We start from the raw sequence: 18,214 nt of genomic DNA on the forward strand, positions 1-18,214 counted from the left end.
CAAGTTGTTGGCCACAGCTGAAAGCAGGAAATCCAGGCTTCAATAACTTCCTTTCCCAGTGCAGGCTATGCTAGTGGTTTAGTGCCCACTAGCAATAGGAAGATGTACGCCCGTAGAACAAAGGCCCTCAGTCACTTCATTTACTGAAACTGTTTATAATTTGTGGTCTGTATTCAAATGTGGGCTGTCCAGGCTCTCTGGCACCGTATTCCCCAGTCCTCTCTTGTAATAAATCCCTACAAGGCCTTTCATTAATGGCTGCTGTATTGTTATCATGGCCGACAGAGATCAGGCAGGCTCGCTCTGCCCTGAAGCTGCCCTGGATTCAGGCGAAGCACAGACAGACTTTGGGTGAGCTCCCAACATTAGTATGCACTCTGTGCCCAGTGAATGAGTTTGAACTCTAGCCCGAAGCACAGCATTCGTAGGTTTCTTTACGGCTTAGATCTGTGTATGTAAATACTACTGTAAGCATGTTTGGCTGGGAAAGCTGGGATACATTGGCCTATTATGATTACACCTCATAAACAGTTTAATTGCTCCGTCTGAGGACCATACAGTACATATTGCTTTGGTCCATTTTTGCGTTGATGCTGGATGTGGCTATGGACTACAGCATATTGAGACATTCCTTGCATTTATTAAAAATGTTTTCTCAAAATGTTCTGACAAAGTTGTGTGTTTTGGTATCATTTTGCCTGATAAATAAATTATATTACAAGGTAAGCACTTTAATAGAGTTCCCCTCCTTACATTTTGGGCTTCAAATAGGGAAATTATCATTGTCAATGTAAAACTTAGTTTCTTTCAATAATTGTTCAATGGTTTTTTGTTTGTGTGTACTGCATGCTTAATTGAAAAAGCTCATGAAATGAATTAAAGCTTTGTGCTGAAGTTGGGTGAAAAATTCAGTTGAGTAAATCAGAGTTTGAGAAAACCTTGAGTGAGGTTTGAGCTTTTGTTTGCCACTGGCACTGGCAGATTTATATGCTATTTGTTTCGTACAGTGACTCAATATGTACTTAACCAAGCCAGGTCAACAAGGAATTTTCTCCATCAAATTACCTTGGAGCTTCATGGGGATGATGTGTCTCATCTGGCCAAGCTTTCCTTTAAGTACCAATAAACTGGACAGCATCCGCCACACAATGAACAGCAAACAAAATAGTTTCTAGAAAATTCAATTTTACCTTTCTGCCGGTAGCACCTTGGTAGTAGGGGCTCGTTTATGGCAGATGGAGGCCCAAATAGACGTCCTTCCTGAGATGGAGGGATCTGTGATGGTGAGTGAGGTGTGGAGGAGCAAGGATGCAGATGGTGGTCTTCATGCTCATCACTGATTTGTTTTTTCATGCTTATCCACAGTGTCCTGACTGAGCCCGCACCCAGCCTGAAGCCTCCAGACTGCTCTGCTCTCATAACTGTCAGGGGATCCTTTATCTGCCGGACGTTTATTTACAGCTTTAATTTCCTGCGCTTTATGCGCTCCCCCTTCTCTCCTCACTAGTGTGACGCGACCATGTGCAGACGTTGGAATGCCCTGCATATTTTTGACAAACAAAAGTTTATTCCGTCGAATGCATTGATTTCCAACATTGTTGCGGTTGGATGGCATGTTTTTATGTCATGGATTTGTAGTTTATCATTTCTGACGTGAAGAATTTATCATGGGCACATTTTTTATTAGATCAATTGCTAATTTTCTGAACAGACATCTACAGTAAAAGACTGATGGAAATGTGTCCCCTGTACTCCCACTGTATCTGATGTGATGCCCAGGTCTAGAAGGTGCTACTTGATTCTGATACGTCGTGAGGCAGGTGGGGACTGGGAGAGCTTCTTTGACAGTGCCTGTAAATCAATCCCATTCTCTACCGAGTAGAGATTGATCCCCGAGCGGGCGGCCCGTTGGTCGGGCGCTGGGCGGCGGGCTCTAGGCCTCACATTTGAGTGGGATATTATCAGACAGATTCACTGCACCCAAGCCTGCTGGTTTAAAGAGGCATGAAATAAACGCTTGGCCATTGCCAATAACAGAGGGAGCATTAGCGAGCTACTCTACTGAACCTTTTGCTCCCTGCATTGGGAGATTGGTATTGAAAACCTTGTTCATTCATTTATCAGCACTCCATACCCAGCAGATTTATTCATGAAATCTGGAGAAAAATCCCAAACTACATAGATCAATCGGTTTGTCCCTGTGTACGGCTAGACATTCTTGTGTTCCCCTGCACACCTTGTCATTTTCCCCTCCTTAAAGAGGCTACAGCAGAACAAATATTGTGCCAATTGGACATTTTTGCAATACTGGTGCGCTGGGTTCGGTCAGTCAAAACTTGCGTCCATAGTCATAGATGGGGTAAAACAAGTCGATGCCCCTCCTTGTTCGGGTGGTGCTCGGCAGTCGACGTCACCGGTTTTCTAGCCATCATTGATCCATTTTTCATTTTCCATTGGTTTTGTCTTGTCTTCCTACACACCTGGTTCCAATCCCATTCATTACATGTTGTGTATTTAACCCTTTGTTTCCCCTCATGTCCTTGTCAGAGATTGTTTGTTGTTATGTGTTCGTGTTGTCGGATTGGTGCACGACGGGTTATTGTACCCATGTTTATTTTATTATGTACTTTGGTTTTGGAGTTTGTTTTTAACTTTATTAAACTACTCCAGTTATACCAAATTTGTTTCTCCTGCGCTTGACTTCCCTGCCACCTACACACATGACGTTGACAGAATCTCTGACCCCTATATGAAGTCAGCAGGAGAAGGTACCCCGGACATGGAGGTGGAGGAGCGCGTCCAGAAGCATGCGGAGAAGCTTCACCATCTGTGCGCCGCCATGGATCGTGTTGTCCAGAATATGGACCGCTGGGAGAGACAGGGAGTTCTTCCAGCACCTCCACCAGCCCAACCGGGGTCTATCCTGAGTGCCCCTTTTCAACCTGAACCCAGTGGAATCCATCTATCAATGCCACAGGGGTACGACGGAAGTGCTGCCAACTGCCAGGGTTTCCTCCTCCAATTAAACCTTTATCTGGCCACGGTCCACCCAGTTCCATCAGACGGTGAGAAGAGTTTCGCCCTCGTCTCGTGCCTCACTGGGAGAGCCCTGGAGTGGGCCAGTGCTGTGTGTGGAGAGGGAGATGCGGCGTTGGACCGTTTTGAGGAGTTCACCCGCCGTTTTCGGGCAGTTTTCGACCACCCACCCGAGGGCAGAGCGGTGGGTGAGCACCTCTACCATCTGAGGCAGGAGACGAGGAGCGTCCAGGAGTTTGCCCTGGAGTTCAGGACCCTGGCAGCCAGTGCGGGATGGAATCACAGGGCCCTGATCGACCATTACCGCTGCAGTCTGCGTGAGGACGTCCGACGGGAGCCTCTGTTCTCTGTTGCACAGATATTTGTGTCTGTCACTTTTCCTGAATTTTTCCCGCGTTCCCAGCATAAGGCGCTAGTAGATTTAGGCGCGGTTGGGAATTTCATTGATCAAGCATTTGCTCATAGTTTAGGGATCCCCATTGTACCTGTGGATGTGCCTTTCCCCGTTCACACATTAGATAGTCGACCATTAGGGTCAGGGTTTATCAGGGTGGCCACAGCCTCTTTGAGTATGGTGACACAGGGGGGTCAAAAGGAAAAATTAGTATTTTCCTTATTGACACTCCTGCGTGTCCCGTGGTGCTGGGCCTACCTTGGTTAACTTGTCATAACCCCACTTTTTCTTGGCCACAGAGGGCTCTCACGGGGTGGTCGCGAGAGTGCTCAGGTAGGTGTGTAGGGGTTTCCGTTGGTGCTACTACGGTGGAAAGCCCAGACCAAGTCTCCACCGTGCGCATTCCCGCTGAATATGCCGATTTGGCTCTCGCCTTCTGTAAAAAGACGGCGACTCAATTACCACCCCATCGACAGGGGGATTGTGCGATAAATCTCATGGTAGACACTGCACTTCCCAGGAGTCACGTGTATCCCCTGTCGCAAGCGGAGACGGTGGCTATGGAGACATGTCTCCGAATCCCTGCGTCAGGGGTACATTCGGTCCTCCATTTCACCCATCTCCTCGAGTTAATTTTTTGTGAAGAAGGATGGTTTGCACCCGTGCATTGACTATCGAGGTCTCAATAAAATCACGGTGGGGTACAGTTACCCACTACCTCTGATCGCCACGGCGATTGAGTCAATGCACGGGCGTGCTTCTTCACTAAACTGGATCTCAGGAGTGCGTACAACCTGGTGCGTATCCGAGACGGAGATGAGTGGAAGACAGCATTTAGTACCACCTCAGGGCATTATGAGTACCTCGTCATGCCGTACGAGTTGAGGAATGCTCCATCAGTCTTCCAATCCTTTGTAGACAAGATTTTCAGGAACCTGCACGGGCAGGGTGTAGTGGTGTATATCGATGACATTCTGATATACTCCGCTACACGCGCCGAGCATGTGTCCCTGGTGCGCAGAGTGCTTGGTCGCCTGTTGGAGCATGACCTGTATGTCAAGGCTGAGAAATGCCTGTTCTTTCAACAGTCCGTCTTCTTCTTAGGGTATCGCCTTTCCACGTCTGGAGTGGAGATGGAAAGTGACCGCATTGCAGCCGTGCGTAATTGGCCGACTCCCACCACGGTGAAGGAGGTGCAGCGATTTTTAGGGTTTGCCAACTACTACCGGAGGTTTATCCGGGGTTTTGGTCAGGTAGCTGCTCCCATTACCTCACTGCTGAAGGGGGGCACGGTGCGCTTGCAGTGGTTGGCTGGGGCGGACAGGCCTTTTAGGCACCTGAAGGCTCTGTTTACCTCTGCTCCTGTGTTGGCTCATCCAAATCCCTCTTTGCAATTCATAGTGGAGGTGGACGCATCTGAGGCTGGGATAGGAGCTTTGCTCTCTCAGCGCTCGGGTACACCAGCTAAGCTCCGCCCCTGTGCCTTCTTCTCTAAGAAGCTCAGCCCGGCGGAGCGAAACTATGATGTGGGGGACCGGGAGCTGTTGGCTGTCGTTAGGGCTTTGAAGGCGTGGAGACATTGGCTTGAGGGGCTAAACACCCTTTTCTCATCTGGACTGACCCCCGCAATCTGGAGTACATCTGGGAGGCGAGGAGACTGAATCCTCGCCAGGCAAGGTGGGCCATGTTTTTCACCCATTTTGTGTTTACCCTCTCTTACAGACCAGGCTCTCAGAACGTTAAGGCAGATGCACTGTCCCGGCTGTATGACACAGAGGAGCGGTCCATGGATCCCACTCTCATACTCCCAGCCTCTTGTTTGGTGGCACCGGTAGTGTGGGAGCTGGACGCGGACATTGAGCGGGCGTCACGTGCAGAGCCTGTTCCCCCTCAGTGTCCAGCTGGGCGTCTGTACATTCCGTCTGCTGTCCGTGACCGATTGCTCTACTGGGCTCACATGTTACCCTCCTCTGGTCATCCTGGGATCGGTCGGACAATGCGCTGTCTTAGTGGGAGGTACTGGTGGCCCACTTTAGCTAAGGACGTGAGGGTTTATGTTTCCTCCTGCTCAGTGTGCGCCCAGTGCAAGGCTCCTAGACACCTACCCAGAGGTAAGTTACAACCCTTACCCGTTCCACAACGGCCGTGGTCGCACTTGTCGATGGATTTCCTAACCAATCTTCCACCTTCACAAGGTAACACCATGATCCTGGTCGTTGTGGATCGTTTTTCTAAGTCCTGTCGTCTCCTCCCTTTGCCCGGTCTCCCTACGGCCCTACAAACTGCGGAGGCTCTGTTTACACAGGTCTTCCGGCACTACGGGGTGCCTGAGGATATAGTGTCTGATCGGGGTCCCCAGTTCACGTCAAGGGTCTGGAAGGCGTTCATGGAACGTCTGGGGGTCTCGGTCAGCCTTACCTCAGGTTTTCACCATGAGAGTAACGGGCAGGTGGAGAGAGTTAACCAGGATGTGGGTAGGTTTCTGAGGTCTTATTGCCAGGACCGGCTGGGGGAGTGGGCGGCGTTCGTGCCCTGGGCAGAGATGGCCCAGAACTCGCTCCGCCACTCCGCCACACCTCCACTAACCTCTCTCCCTTTCAGTGTGTGTTGGGGTATCAGCCGGTTCTGGCCCCTTGGCATCAGAGTCAGACCGAGGCTCCTGCGGTGGACGACTGGTTCCGGCGAGCGGAGGAAACCTGGGACGCCGCTCATGTCCACCTTCAGCGTGCCGTACTGTGCCAGAAAGTTGGCGCAGACCGTCACCGCAGTGAGGCCCCGGTGTTTGCACCGGGGGACCGGGTCTGGCTCTCGACCTGAAACCTACCCCTCCGCCTGCCATCCCGGAAGCTGAGTCCGCGGTTTGTGGGGCCGTTTAAATTCCTGAGGAGAGTGAATGAGGTATGTTATAGGGTATATAAGGTATAAGGTCCCCCCCATTACCGCATTAACCCCTCGTTCCATGTGTCTCTCCTCAGGCCGGTGGTGGCTGGCCCACTCCAGGTGGCTGAGGTGCGGGAGGTTCCTCCGCCCCCTCTGGACATTGAGGGGGCCCCGGCGTACTCCGTTCGATCCATCCTGGATTCGAGACGTCAGGCGAGGGGCCTTCAGTACCTCGTGGACTGGGAGGGGTACGGTCCGGAGGAGAGATGCTGGGTTCCGGTGGAGGATGTGTTAGATCCTTCCCTGTTGCGAGAGTTCCATCGTCTCCATCCGGATCGCCCTGCACCTCGTCCTCCGGGTCGTCCCCGAGGCCGGTGTCGGAGAGGGAGGGGGGGGGTACTGTCACAACGTCTGCCGTAGTCGATGCCCCTCCTTGTTCGGGTGATGCTCGGCGGTCGACGTCACCGGTTTTCTAGCCATCATTGATCCATTTTTCATTTTCCATTGGTTTTGTCTTGTCTTCCTACACACCTGGTTCCAATCCCATTCATTACATGTTGTGTATTTAACCCTTTGTTTCCCCTCATGTCCTTGTCAGAGATTGTTTGTTGTTATGTGCTCGTGTTGTCGGATTGGTGCGCGATGGGTTATTGTACCCATGTTTATTTTATTATGTACTTTGGTTTTGGAGTTTGTTTTTAACTTTATTAAACTACTCCAGTTATACCAAGTTTGTTTCTCCTGCGCCTGACTTCCCTGCCACCTACACACACGATGTTGACAATAAGCCTGTTTCAGAAAGAATAGATGTCTAACAGAAGAAACGTTATATTTCGATGTTGCTAGGTGTGTTCATCTAAGAAATGTAAAGCTTTCTGAATGTTTGAATTGTATAATTTCATGAATGTTCTATAACTTTATATCTCAAGGTCCATACCGTACAGAAAGGGTTTCTGCTCGTCATTCTTGATACATGCCATTCCAGTTATAATGAAGATGTTTTGATGAAGCAAACTGTAAATGGAATCTCAGTAATGTCCCATCATGGTAATATGCATAATTGGATACTTTTTGTTCCAAACATGAGGGCTTTGGCATACATTCAACATTACTGAAATAATTAGCCGAAGCCCATGGTACGCCTTTAAAACTCACAGCGAACATTGAGTTTTGTAATCACATGGTAATTATAGTTCTCCACAGTGCAGGCTTAACTACTATGGGTCATTATGGGGTGCGCAAAAGCCATTCACAGGATCATTATTGCACCCTCTGAGATAACAGCACAAAAGGACTCCACATGGAAAATTACATTTGAGACCTCTCATCTGCTATTTCATTACCCAGGTCTGTATGATCGGTGAAATGGGTTCTTTTAATTTAAGGAGCTGGATTCCATTTTAGCGTGAACGAGAGTGGTTTATGTAATCTGCCGATAAGTGTCATCTCCCATAATGCCATGTCACAACTATGGCCCAACCCTTGCCGTTTGCATTCACTTGTTGCCCGCTTTTGTCCTTATCTTGCTAATAAGACCATTTCCATGGTTCCGACCTTGGTGTGATAGGAGTATGCAATTATCTGTTAAGGCCCCAAGTGTTTCTACAGGTGACATTCCTACCTCTCTCTTTGGCCAGGATAATTAGTGTTCAGATTCTCAGACACTAGGAGACCAGCTCAATAGGAAACCTCACAGTCCCCATGTACCTCTCACATCTCAGGACTATCTGACTGATGCCACATGGTGTTGAAGACCTGGCATCTGGGGACAGGGATGGAGATGGAATCTGGGCGTACATAGTTTTGAGCATGAATTCTGTGATGCACTCTCTCAATCCATGTTTCAGAAGTATTTTTTACAAAAATGATGTATTTAATAATTCCTAACATCTTTTAGTTCTCTATTTATCACATTTGACTGTCGACAGCATTATTACCTTCAAATCAAATTTGAATGGTCACATGCGCCGAATACAACAGGTATAGTAGACTTTACATTGAAACGCTAACCTTCGAGCCCATTCCCAACAATGCAGAGTTAAAAAGGTACCTTCTAACAGCGTCAGTAATGGCTGTTCTTCCTTGTGGGCCTGGTGGCTACTGGAGGTTTTGTGATAAACAAGGTGTAACATGGTATCCTGGGGATATGTGGAGTCTATGAACACCAGTAACAGGAATAAACAAGGAGATGGGTCTGTTCCATGACAGCCTGTGTGATGAGGTGATAATGATTCTCACTACCACAGAGTCTTCTGCAGGAATAAAAGAACCCGGACCCACTCAGCAGAGAGTGAGCAGACACAACAAAATATGCACACTCTCACACAGATGTGTGCCATATAAATGTGAAAGGTCGGTGGAGATTATGGGGTTATTAAGGGGTTATTTTTAGGTTAGCTTAATTGAATAAAAATGATATGATTGTAGTTTGAAAAATCCTTTTGAATTGACACAATAACCTTATTCATAATCCTTGGCAATAACCTTATTCACAAGAAGCTTGTTTTAAAACATGGGTTGGAATGTACTCAACATAGTTGTATCGTAAATTAAAATGTCAAACCAAGCCATATGGTTTGGCTTGGGAGTTTACTAGGGTTACAAAGACATTGGAATCAGAATATAAAATATTAGGAACACCTGCTTTTTCCATTACATAAACTGACCAGGTGAATCCAGGTGAAAGCTAGGATCCCTTATTGATGTCACTTGTTAAATCCACTTCAATCAGTGTAGATGAAGGGGAGGAGACAGGTTAGCTTCCATGGGCTAGGTGGGACGCTTGCCACCCTAGTCAACAGCCAGTGGAAACACGTGGCGCGAAATACAAATACCTCAAAAATGCTATAACTATTTTACACCATTTTAAAGACAAGACTCTCGTTAATCTAACCACATTGTCCGATTTCAAAAAGGCTTTACAGCGAAAGCAAAACATTAGATTATGTCAGGAGAGTACCCTGCCAAAAATAATCACACAGTCATTTTCAAAGCAAGCATATATGTCACAAAAACCAAAACCACAGCTAAATGCAGCACTAACCTTTGATGATCTTCATCAGATGACACTCCTAGGACATTATGTTATACAATACATGCATGTTTTGTTCAATCAAGTTCATATTTATATCAAAAACCAGCTTTTTACATTAGCATGTGATGTTCAGAACTAGCATACCCACCGCAAACTTCCGGTGAATTTACTAAATTACTCACGATAAATGTTCACAAAATACATAACAATTATTTAAAGAATTATAGCTACAGATCTCCTTTATGCAATCGCGGTGTCAGATTTTAAAATAGCTTTTTGGCGAAAGCACATTTTGCAATATTCTGAGTACATAGCCCGGACATTACGGCTAGCTATTTTGACACCCACCAAGTTTGGGGCTCACCAAACTCAGAATTACTATTAGAAAAATTGGATTACCTTTGCTGTTCTTCATCAGAATGCACTCCCAGGACTTCTACTTCAACAACAAATGTTGTTTTGGTTCCAAATAATCCATAGTTATATTCAAATAGCTCCGTTTTGTTCATGCGTTCAGGTCACTATCCGAAGGGTGACCCGCGAGCGCATTTCGTGACAAAAAAATTCAAAATATTCCATTACCGTACTTCGAAGCATGTCAAACGCTGTTTAAAATAAATTTTTATGCTATTTTTCTCGTAAAATAGCGATAATATTCCAACCGGGCGACGTTGTATTCATTCAAAGGCTGAAATATTTTTTTTTTATAATTCTCATGAACACGCATCTCCAGTGTCACTGTCCCCAGGCTGACCACTCACAAATTCTCCTGCTGTTCTTCGCCCAGAGACAGCAGACACCCCATTCCACTTTCTGGCGCCTTCTGAGAGCCAATGGAAGCCTTAGAAAATGTCACGTTACAGCAGAGATGCTGTATTTTCGATAGAGATGCAACAGAAGGACAACAAATTGTCAGACAGGGCACTTCCTGTATGGAATCTTCTCAGGTTTTGGCCTGCCATATGAGTTCTGTTATACTCACAGACAACATTCAAACAGTTTTAGAAACTTTAGAGTGTTTTCTATCCAAATCTACTAATTATATGCATATTCTCATTTCTGGACAAGAGTAGTAACCAGTTTAAATCGGTGCGTTTTTTATCCGGCCGTGCAAATATTGCCCCCTAGCCCCAACAGGTTAAAGAAGGATTGTTAAGTCTTGAGACAATTGAGACATGGATTGTGTATCTGTGCCATTCAGAGGGTGAATGGGCAAGACAAAATATTTAAGTTCCTTTGAATGGGGAATGGTACTAGGTGCCAGGCGCACCGGTTTGTGTCAAGAACTGCAACGCTGCTGGGTTTTTCACGCTCAACAGTTTCCCGAGTGTATCAAGAATGGTCCACCACCAGAAGGGTATCCAACCAACTTGACACAACTGTGGGAAGCATTGGAGTCAACATGGGCCAGCATCTCTATGGAACGCTTTCGACACCTTGTGGAGCCCATGCCCTGACAACTCAATGTTAGGAAGGTGTTCCTAATGTTTTGTATACTCAGTGTAGATGCTTATTATCTGTCCAAAAGTAATCTTGTTGTAGTTGTATTGTCATTGCTAAGGAAAAGCAGGACACAGAAAACATTCAATTATGGGAAGAATGTCTCCCCCCTGAATGTTGTACATTTGACAATCTCAAACTTTTTTCCGTAGTGGTTTCCTTTGTTAGCGAAATCTCTTTCCTCCATCTTTTCCAATGACCTTGAGAGAGCGTGACACGTAAAATTGGCCCAAAGTGAAATTCTATGATTGTCAACATCTTTTGAATTGTCCATCCTATATTACTAGTGCAGTGAGCCGAGTCTTTGTATCTTTGGATAGCGCTATCGCCTTTGGAGTTCCAGTAAGGTTTTTTTTGGCAAGCACCCAGATTAGACAGTTCACTTCTCTAGGGACTAAACATATCAATCATGATATAGTTTGTGTCATGTTTTATTACAGAATAGGGTTGAATTTTTTCCCCCTGGTATTTTACAAATGTTTACAAAACCCGGTATTTCCTGCCAAAACCTGAAGTGTCATTCGAAAGCATTATAAAGCATGTCTGGATTTGATTGGAGCTTTGATGAGTATGAAAATTCAAACCTGATGCTACCTGAGCCTGATGAGACATATATTAAATACATTTTATGAGACCTACATTAAAGACATTTAACGAGCCCAAGCCTAAAAAAACCCAAATGCTGTTATCCAATACATAGAGTGTATTTTCCACATTTTGTTACGTTATAGCCTTATTCTAAAATGGAATAGATGGTGAGAGACAGAATGCGAGAGAGTGCTTGCGTGTGCACTGATTTAAAGCAACGATATTCGAGTGATAGGCTTTTTTAAAACTGCAGCTGCAATTAAAAAAATTATAATCTTTACAATTAAAAAAACAAGCTGACCCCCGAAAGCCAGGTGGAGATGTGTAAATTAGACACGCATTCAGTCTTTATATTACTGTAGCATAGACTATGCTGCAGCAAATGTAGGCCTTCCTGTCATAAGAAAAAAAGTTCCCATGATGAGATGATAAGTCTACGTGCATTGTGAACTGCGCTCCATACTGAGATGGACAGTCTGTCCCCACCCTCAGCGTTGATTCATCATGCAGAGGCCGTAGAGAAGCCAGATTTAGGCATCGCATTTAATTTAACAGTTGCATTTCACACCATTGTCACGTGTGCTCCCTCTCCGGCCTCTAGGTCACCAGGCTGCTAGTTATGGGTCACACCTGTCACCATCGTTACTCGCACCTGCGCGTCTTCAGACTGACCTGGACTCCATCACCTCCCTGATTAACTTCCCTATATATATATGTCACTCCCTTTGGTTCCTTCCCCAGGTGTCATTGTTTCTGTTTCATGTCTGTGCGTTGTTTGTGTTTCTTGTTTTGTATTATGTTTCGTTTATTGATTAAATCACTCACTCCCTGAACTTGCTTCCTGACTCTCAGCGCACTCATTACAACCATGCTGTTCATATAAATAATTTATTATAATTTACCATTTTCTCATACTTATTTATCCCGGGAAAAGGGAGTGGTTTGGGCGGTAAATCCTGGAAAATCTCAGTAACCAGGTTCCCGCCATTCAACCGTATCACTGAACTCTGAGGTATAAGTTGTAATTTTCTTTGTTTATGCATGTTGATAAATTGATTTTTGCCCTGATTCGCTCTATCACTCTCTTGCTTTCTCACTTTCTTTTTTCTATCATTCTCTCTCTCCATCTTTCTCTCTCTCTATCTCCCTCCTCTCTCTCTCTCTCTCTCTCTCACTCTCTTTCTCTCCCTGTCTCTCTCTCTCTCCCTCTTTATCTCTCTTGTGTAATAATGGATGAGACACATCAGTGCCTTATCATCCAACCAGAACAGATACCAGAAATCCTGCCATCAAACAACAGCCACGTGGTGTATCCTGTTAAGCTTCCATCGTTTTTTTTACAGATCCAAATCCCCAATCCTTGAACTGTTGGTGTGTGTGTGTGTGTGCATATGTGCCTGTGTGTGTGTGTGTGTGTGTGTGTAGATGTTTGTGAGTTGTGAAAGAGGCGTGTAGGGGCACATCCTGGCTGCAATGATTGGGGAGACTTTTCAGAGAGGGGTACAGCCTCAGGAGAACCTGTGAACACACACAGATACAATGAACACAACCTTTTGATGAGGAAAGCTATTGAACTCCACTATGATATTATAAGTACATCAATACAAACTATATAAACATAGGCCTGGCTTATGACCGTGCCACTGAGATTTAAAAGCATTGAATTTGCCATCCACAGTGTTAGGCTCTTAGAGAAGGGAAATCCTCATTTCCAATTTTATGTTAGAGTAGATACGATTCAAGAAATCATCTATTGTGAAGAGGGTTACAGGAATATGTGTGAGGAGAAAAGTATACGCTTTGAGTACACGCTGTTGTTTCATCATTGATTTGATTTTTGGGAATTAAATTAATCCAATTAATTTCAAGTGGTTGCATTATAGTCATCACATACTTTTCATGTGGGGTTTTGTTGATGTCTGTGTTCTTGTCCATTAGTCTTGTCATTATGATGACTGGAACAGTTGGGTTTAGTTGAGTTGGGAATTTGATTAGAGTTTTACGGAAATATTTCCAGACATTCAATTAACTGTAATAACTCACAAAAGCCACAATGCTCTTTACTTGCTGAAGGTTGCAGGTGTTCGTATTGTTTCATCATTTTTGTACTATTACGCAGAAATATATGAATGGAGCCAGATTGAGAAGCTCCCATCTACCATACAGTTCCATTATTACAGCCAAATGCATTTTAATTAAGCATCTTTCTACTTTGTAGACATGCTGTAGGGCAGCTAATGCAATGTTGCTCTACAAGTCTAGCTCCATAATTGTATTGAAAAGTGTACAGCAAACACCTGCTTATAGTTAGTTATACGTTAGTGCACACCAGATGAAATGATCATGTTTTTTGGTGGGCTATGAATGATGTACGATCGAGAGAAAGCGCCTCTCCCTGGGTGGGAATGGGATTTGTCTGTAGCCTATGGTGTCCTTGTTCTGGGTATGTCTGAAATGCTTCCCCTGCTTTGAGAGCGAGGTGTAGCGACAGCAGCCCAGCCACAGTATATTGTTGCATGACTAATCTCTGTCTCCCATCTGCCACTGGGGCCTGGACAAACATCACCACTTCAGCATCATCTGGAGACATATTGCACTAGTCACAACACTCGTCTCTCTCCTGGTCCAAACACACAGCCAGCTCGGCATAGCATACCTGTTATGGCTAAAGCACCCAGGCACATTCTCCTATGAGTGTATTTATACATAAGGCTGTGTAACATAGACTAAATATTAGAGACACACTTGTTTGATTGCTGTAAAAAGTTCTTAACAGCACAGTAACTCTGTTAGGTTACTATGCTCTTGGCCTGGTGTGCATTTAGATTTGGCTCAGTTCAACTACATGTTGTATTGGTGAATTTCTTTCCCTTGCCTTTCATTGCTCAAGTCTATAAGGGACAGCAATGATTTATGTTCGTCATGTAAGTGTTTTAGGGATGAAAAGTCAAGGTCTTGGGAGTCAGCAAATCCTCCATTCTCTCCTATCAAGAAAGAGAAGTGTTTTATTTTCTGTTTGCAAACATGCCCCTGCGTTTGTTCCTCCATTAAGACAGCTGAGTTTTCATAGTTTAGAGGACGTTCATTAGAAGAATGGTCAAGGTGTTCTATGATATTCGTCTTGTGTTTAAAAACATGTTTTATTAGTAAAAGAATGTGCAAACTTTCAGCAAACAATGTCTACTGCTATGCTCTACTGATGATCTCACTCTGTTCAAAACGTCAAGAACGACTCACTTGTCAATGTCGAGAGATCAATGAAACAAAGGGTTATCAGTAATTGAAACATAAAGACATACACGTCAAACTCTGGCTAATTGAGTGAACCTGATCTCATGTTTCCTCAGCGTGCTCAAGGAGGTGATCATCCGCTTGGACCCAGAGCACATCTGGTTGTCGAGGTGCTCTCCTGAGAGATGCTCCTTATGGAATAGTGACAGAGGTCAATTATTTAGGGGGATTTATTACTAAGCCAAATGACTGCAGAGTCACTTCAGCCATGCCCAGTGATTAAGCTGTTTTAACTCAATAGATTTATCTGTTGTTCTCTAACACTTGTTCAGGTTAATAGACTACAGCGTACTAATGACAGTGTTAGGTTAAAGTCATTAATTCAGGGGACATACTGTAGAGTGCTTCTGGCTGTGGTGTCTTTGTGGGAAATAAACTTCTTAACGCCCTTGACAATGTATTATTCCATTGAATTGACTTTGGCGAATGGTGGCAATGAACGTACCAATAACAAGAGAAATGTGTATTCTATGACACCAATATGACATAGAATTATGCGGACATTGATTATATCACAATGTAACTGCCACTAAGTAAATGCATTTGTAAAGAGCATTGACTTACTGTAGATCTGTCAGCTGTACGATGTGGGTGCTTCTACTGGCCAAGAGAGGTACTCCTGAGTGTGTGCCGCTGTTTCTCCCCTCAGAGTAATCCTGCAGCAGATGCGGCTGCACACCATCCTCAGCAATGGATGGAGGAGAGAGAAAGGGTTTATTTATAGTGGTTATATTAACAACATTAATTTAGAGTACCACTTAAAATGAATGAATTAGCCTACCAAGTTCTATTATACCATTTCAATGTTATGTATTACCCCTTCACCCCTACCCTCCTCGATCTTTATAGCCCAGATTCAAATATTTTCTGCTCTATTCTTTTCATGTAGCAATATGATAGGCCAAGGATTTCTGCTGCCCTTCCCTAGCGGTAAATGCTAGTTGTGGTTGAGAGCTCAGCTTTTTTTTGGACGGGGGTGGGGTGGTGGATTCAATAATTCATTGCACGCTTCAGTGTAACAGTATTCATTTCCTGGTGTGGCGCGTCAGGGGAAACCACCTGTAGAAAAGCGGGGAAACATTAGCCCATTGTGGGATGAACATGGCCATGAGCTCACTAAACACCCCTCCAAATGTCAGTGTTGTTTCCCTCTTTTGGAGGGAAATCATGAGCTAGCATGGAAACCAGACGTGTCCAGACACTCACGTTAGCTCTCGCTCTCTTTCTCTCTCTCGCTCTCTCTTTTCTCTCTCTCTATTTTCTCTCTCTCTCTCCATATATCATTTTTCTCTCTTTCTGAATGGTGAACCCCTGGAAAGAGCATTCACAGCAATTTAAGAAAAATAAATACTGTATCACAGAGAAGACTCATTTTTCAGAATCCCTTACGGCAATGGCATTGGCAATGACAATTGCAAAGGCGTGTTTTTAAAAGGTCCTCTCAAAAATACCACTATTACAACTTGACTGGGTTTGACTTGTTGAAGAAGTTAAGAAAAAATCTTGCTTGAGATTAGGTATTACAATTATGACCGTGCTGGATGTGATTACCAGTGGAGTTTATTATTCAGTCTGGGTGGAGGGAGCAAGACTGGAGAAAAAGCCCAAGCCATTTAGTGGTCGAAATGGACGTTTTTTCCCCTCCCTCATCAGTCTGTGAGTAAGTTCTGCAGTGTCAGCAGTCAGCTCACAAAAACGGAATTCAGTAAACGCTCCCTCCACTCTCTGGGAGTTTTTTTTCTTCTCCCAAACAGCTTGCTCCCATCCCCCCTTTCCCCCCTCACGAACCGACATTCTAGAAGAAACATATGCTGCTAGTCCCACTTCACAACAGCTTGTGCTGCTTGAATAGGATCTTGCCTAGAGAGGAAGCGGTCGTCTGGAAGGGGAGAGGAAGATAGGGAGGGAGACTGGGAGGTGGGGGGGGGGGGGTTGCTAGAGTGAAGGGCTACAAAAACACCATGATTTTCACCGTTAAAATTCAAAAATTCAACTCAGCATGATTGTCTACAGCAATACATAAGAACCTACATTGCTTTTATGAGTCACTTTGTGGACAATCGTTTTGATTGAGGAGAGATGGACACTTTCAGTTTAGGTACTTTTCTGCCTCCTCTTTCGCTTACAGTCTAGCAGTTTGAATGAGTTTTTAATGGGGATCTAATTCAGAGCAGGTTGTTTACACAGCATAAATGCAAAGAAATTGAGGAATCTCACAGTGGAATTTTCTATGTCAAGGGAATTCACAATGAGGAAAACAGACTCTTTCCTTGAACAAAGAGGACAGGGGATATTTTTTCCCGTTTGAAATTTAAAGTGGTACAGATATGGTTGTGTCCTTTCTTGAGTGGGCTTCTCTATTTCTTTTTGCCTCATACACATTCTACAGTTCTCCTACATGAATTTCATCCAGATTTAAGAGTCTATTTGACAGTCCTGACAGCTGGTATAAAAAGGCTTCAACTGCTCCTGTGCAGGAGATGCCAGGTGCGCTGTATGTGTTTTAGGGTTATGTTCTCATTAGATATTTTATGTCTGCAGTCTTGTTTTTTTATTTGCCTGCTTATCTATTTTGGAAAGTAAAGGAGATGATTCTACTACAACAAGCTAAAAATGTATCCTGTGATGAAGTCGCTGCATGTGACCTCCATCACATCATTTGTTTTAAATGGGAGCTAACATTAAGTATTTTCAATAGTACCATTTAAAATGTCGGACAAAAACTAGCATAAAGGAACATTTCAGTCCCTTCCATGGCATCTAGTAAAACTGTACCACAGTCATCCTAATCCTAACATAGGTAGATAGCTAGGCCAAGAATCCTCTCCTGTTTGGCTCACCACACTATTGACCAGTGGCCATGAGCAGTGTGTTGTCGTCTTGGAGGCAGATGTCTGTGCTGTGGAGAGTGACGGATGGTTTGTGTTTGTTTATTTGGGAATTCCAGATCTCTCCTTACTGTGCTCCAGGCTTCGGCTTGGAGATCCCAAGCACCACCATGGACCCCAGCAGCTGGAGTGGCAGTGAGAGCCCTGCCGATGACATGGAGAGGATGAGCGATTCGGCAGACAAGCCACTGGACAATGACGCCGAGGGGGTGTGGAGCCCCGACATCGAGCAGAGCTTTCAGGAGGCGCTGGCCATCTATCCCCCCTGTGGGCGCAGGAAGATCATTCTATCTGACGAGGGAAAGATGTACGGTAAGTACATGGGGTCAGGGATGTGGGTTGGTACATGGGGTCAGGGATGGGGGTTGGTACATGGGGTCAGGGATGTGGGTTGGTACATGGGGTCAAGGATGTGGGTTGGTACATGGGGTCAGGGATGGGGGTTGGTACATGGGGTCAGGGATGGGGGTTGGTACATGGGGTCAGGGATGTGGGTTGGTACATGGGGTCAGGGATGGGGGTTGGTACATGGGGTCAGGGATGTGGGTTGGTACATGGGGTCAGGGATGTGGGTTGGTACATGGGGTCAGGGATGGGGGTTGG

The 18,214-nt window shown here is 45.0% G+C and overlaps 1 protein-coding gene across 8 annotated transcripts in view; it reads left to right on the forward strand.

Annotated features, from left to right (window-relative positions):
- The window catches only part of tead1b (TEA domain family member 1b), a 63,581-nt gene that overhangs the window by 7,253 nt on the left and 38,114 nt on the right, over positions 1-18,214 (forward strand). For 7 of the 8 annotated variants that reach the window (XM_029721577.1, XM_029721574.1, XM_029721575.1 and 4 more), the window contains one exon: positions 17,671-17,923. In XM_029721577.1, the coding sequence (XP_029577437.1) occupies positions 17,722-17,923 (202 nt within the window). In that variant the 5' untranslated portion in view covers positions 17,671-17,721. The remainder of the gene's footprint in view (positions 1-17,670; positions 17,924-18,214) is intronic. The other variant, XM_029721576.1, reaches the window with a different exon arrangement.

This window comes from Salmo trutta, chromosome 29, assembly GCF_901001165.1.
Source record: "Salmo trutta chromosome 29, fSalTru1.1, whole genome shotgun sequence".
NCBI classification, from domain to species: Eukaryota; Metazoa; Chordata; class Actinopteri; order Salmoniformes; family Salmonidae; genus Salmo; species Salmo trutta.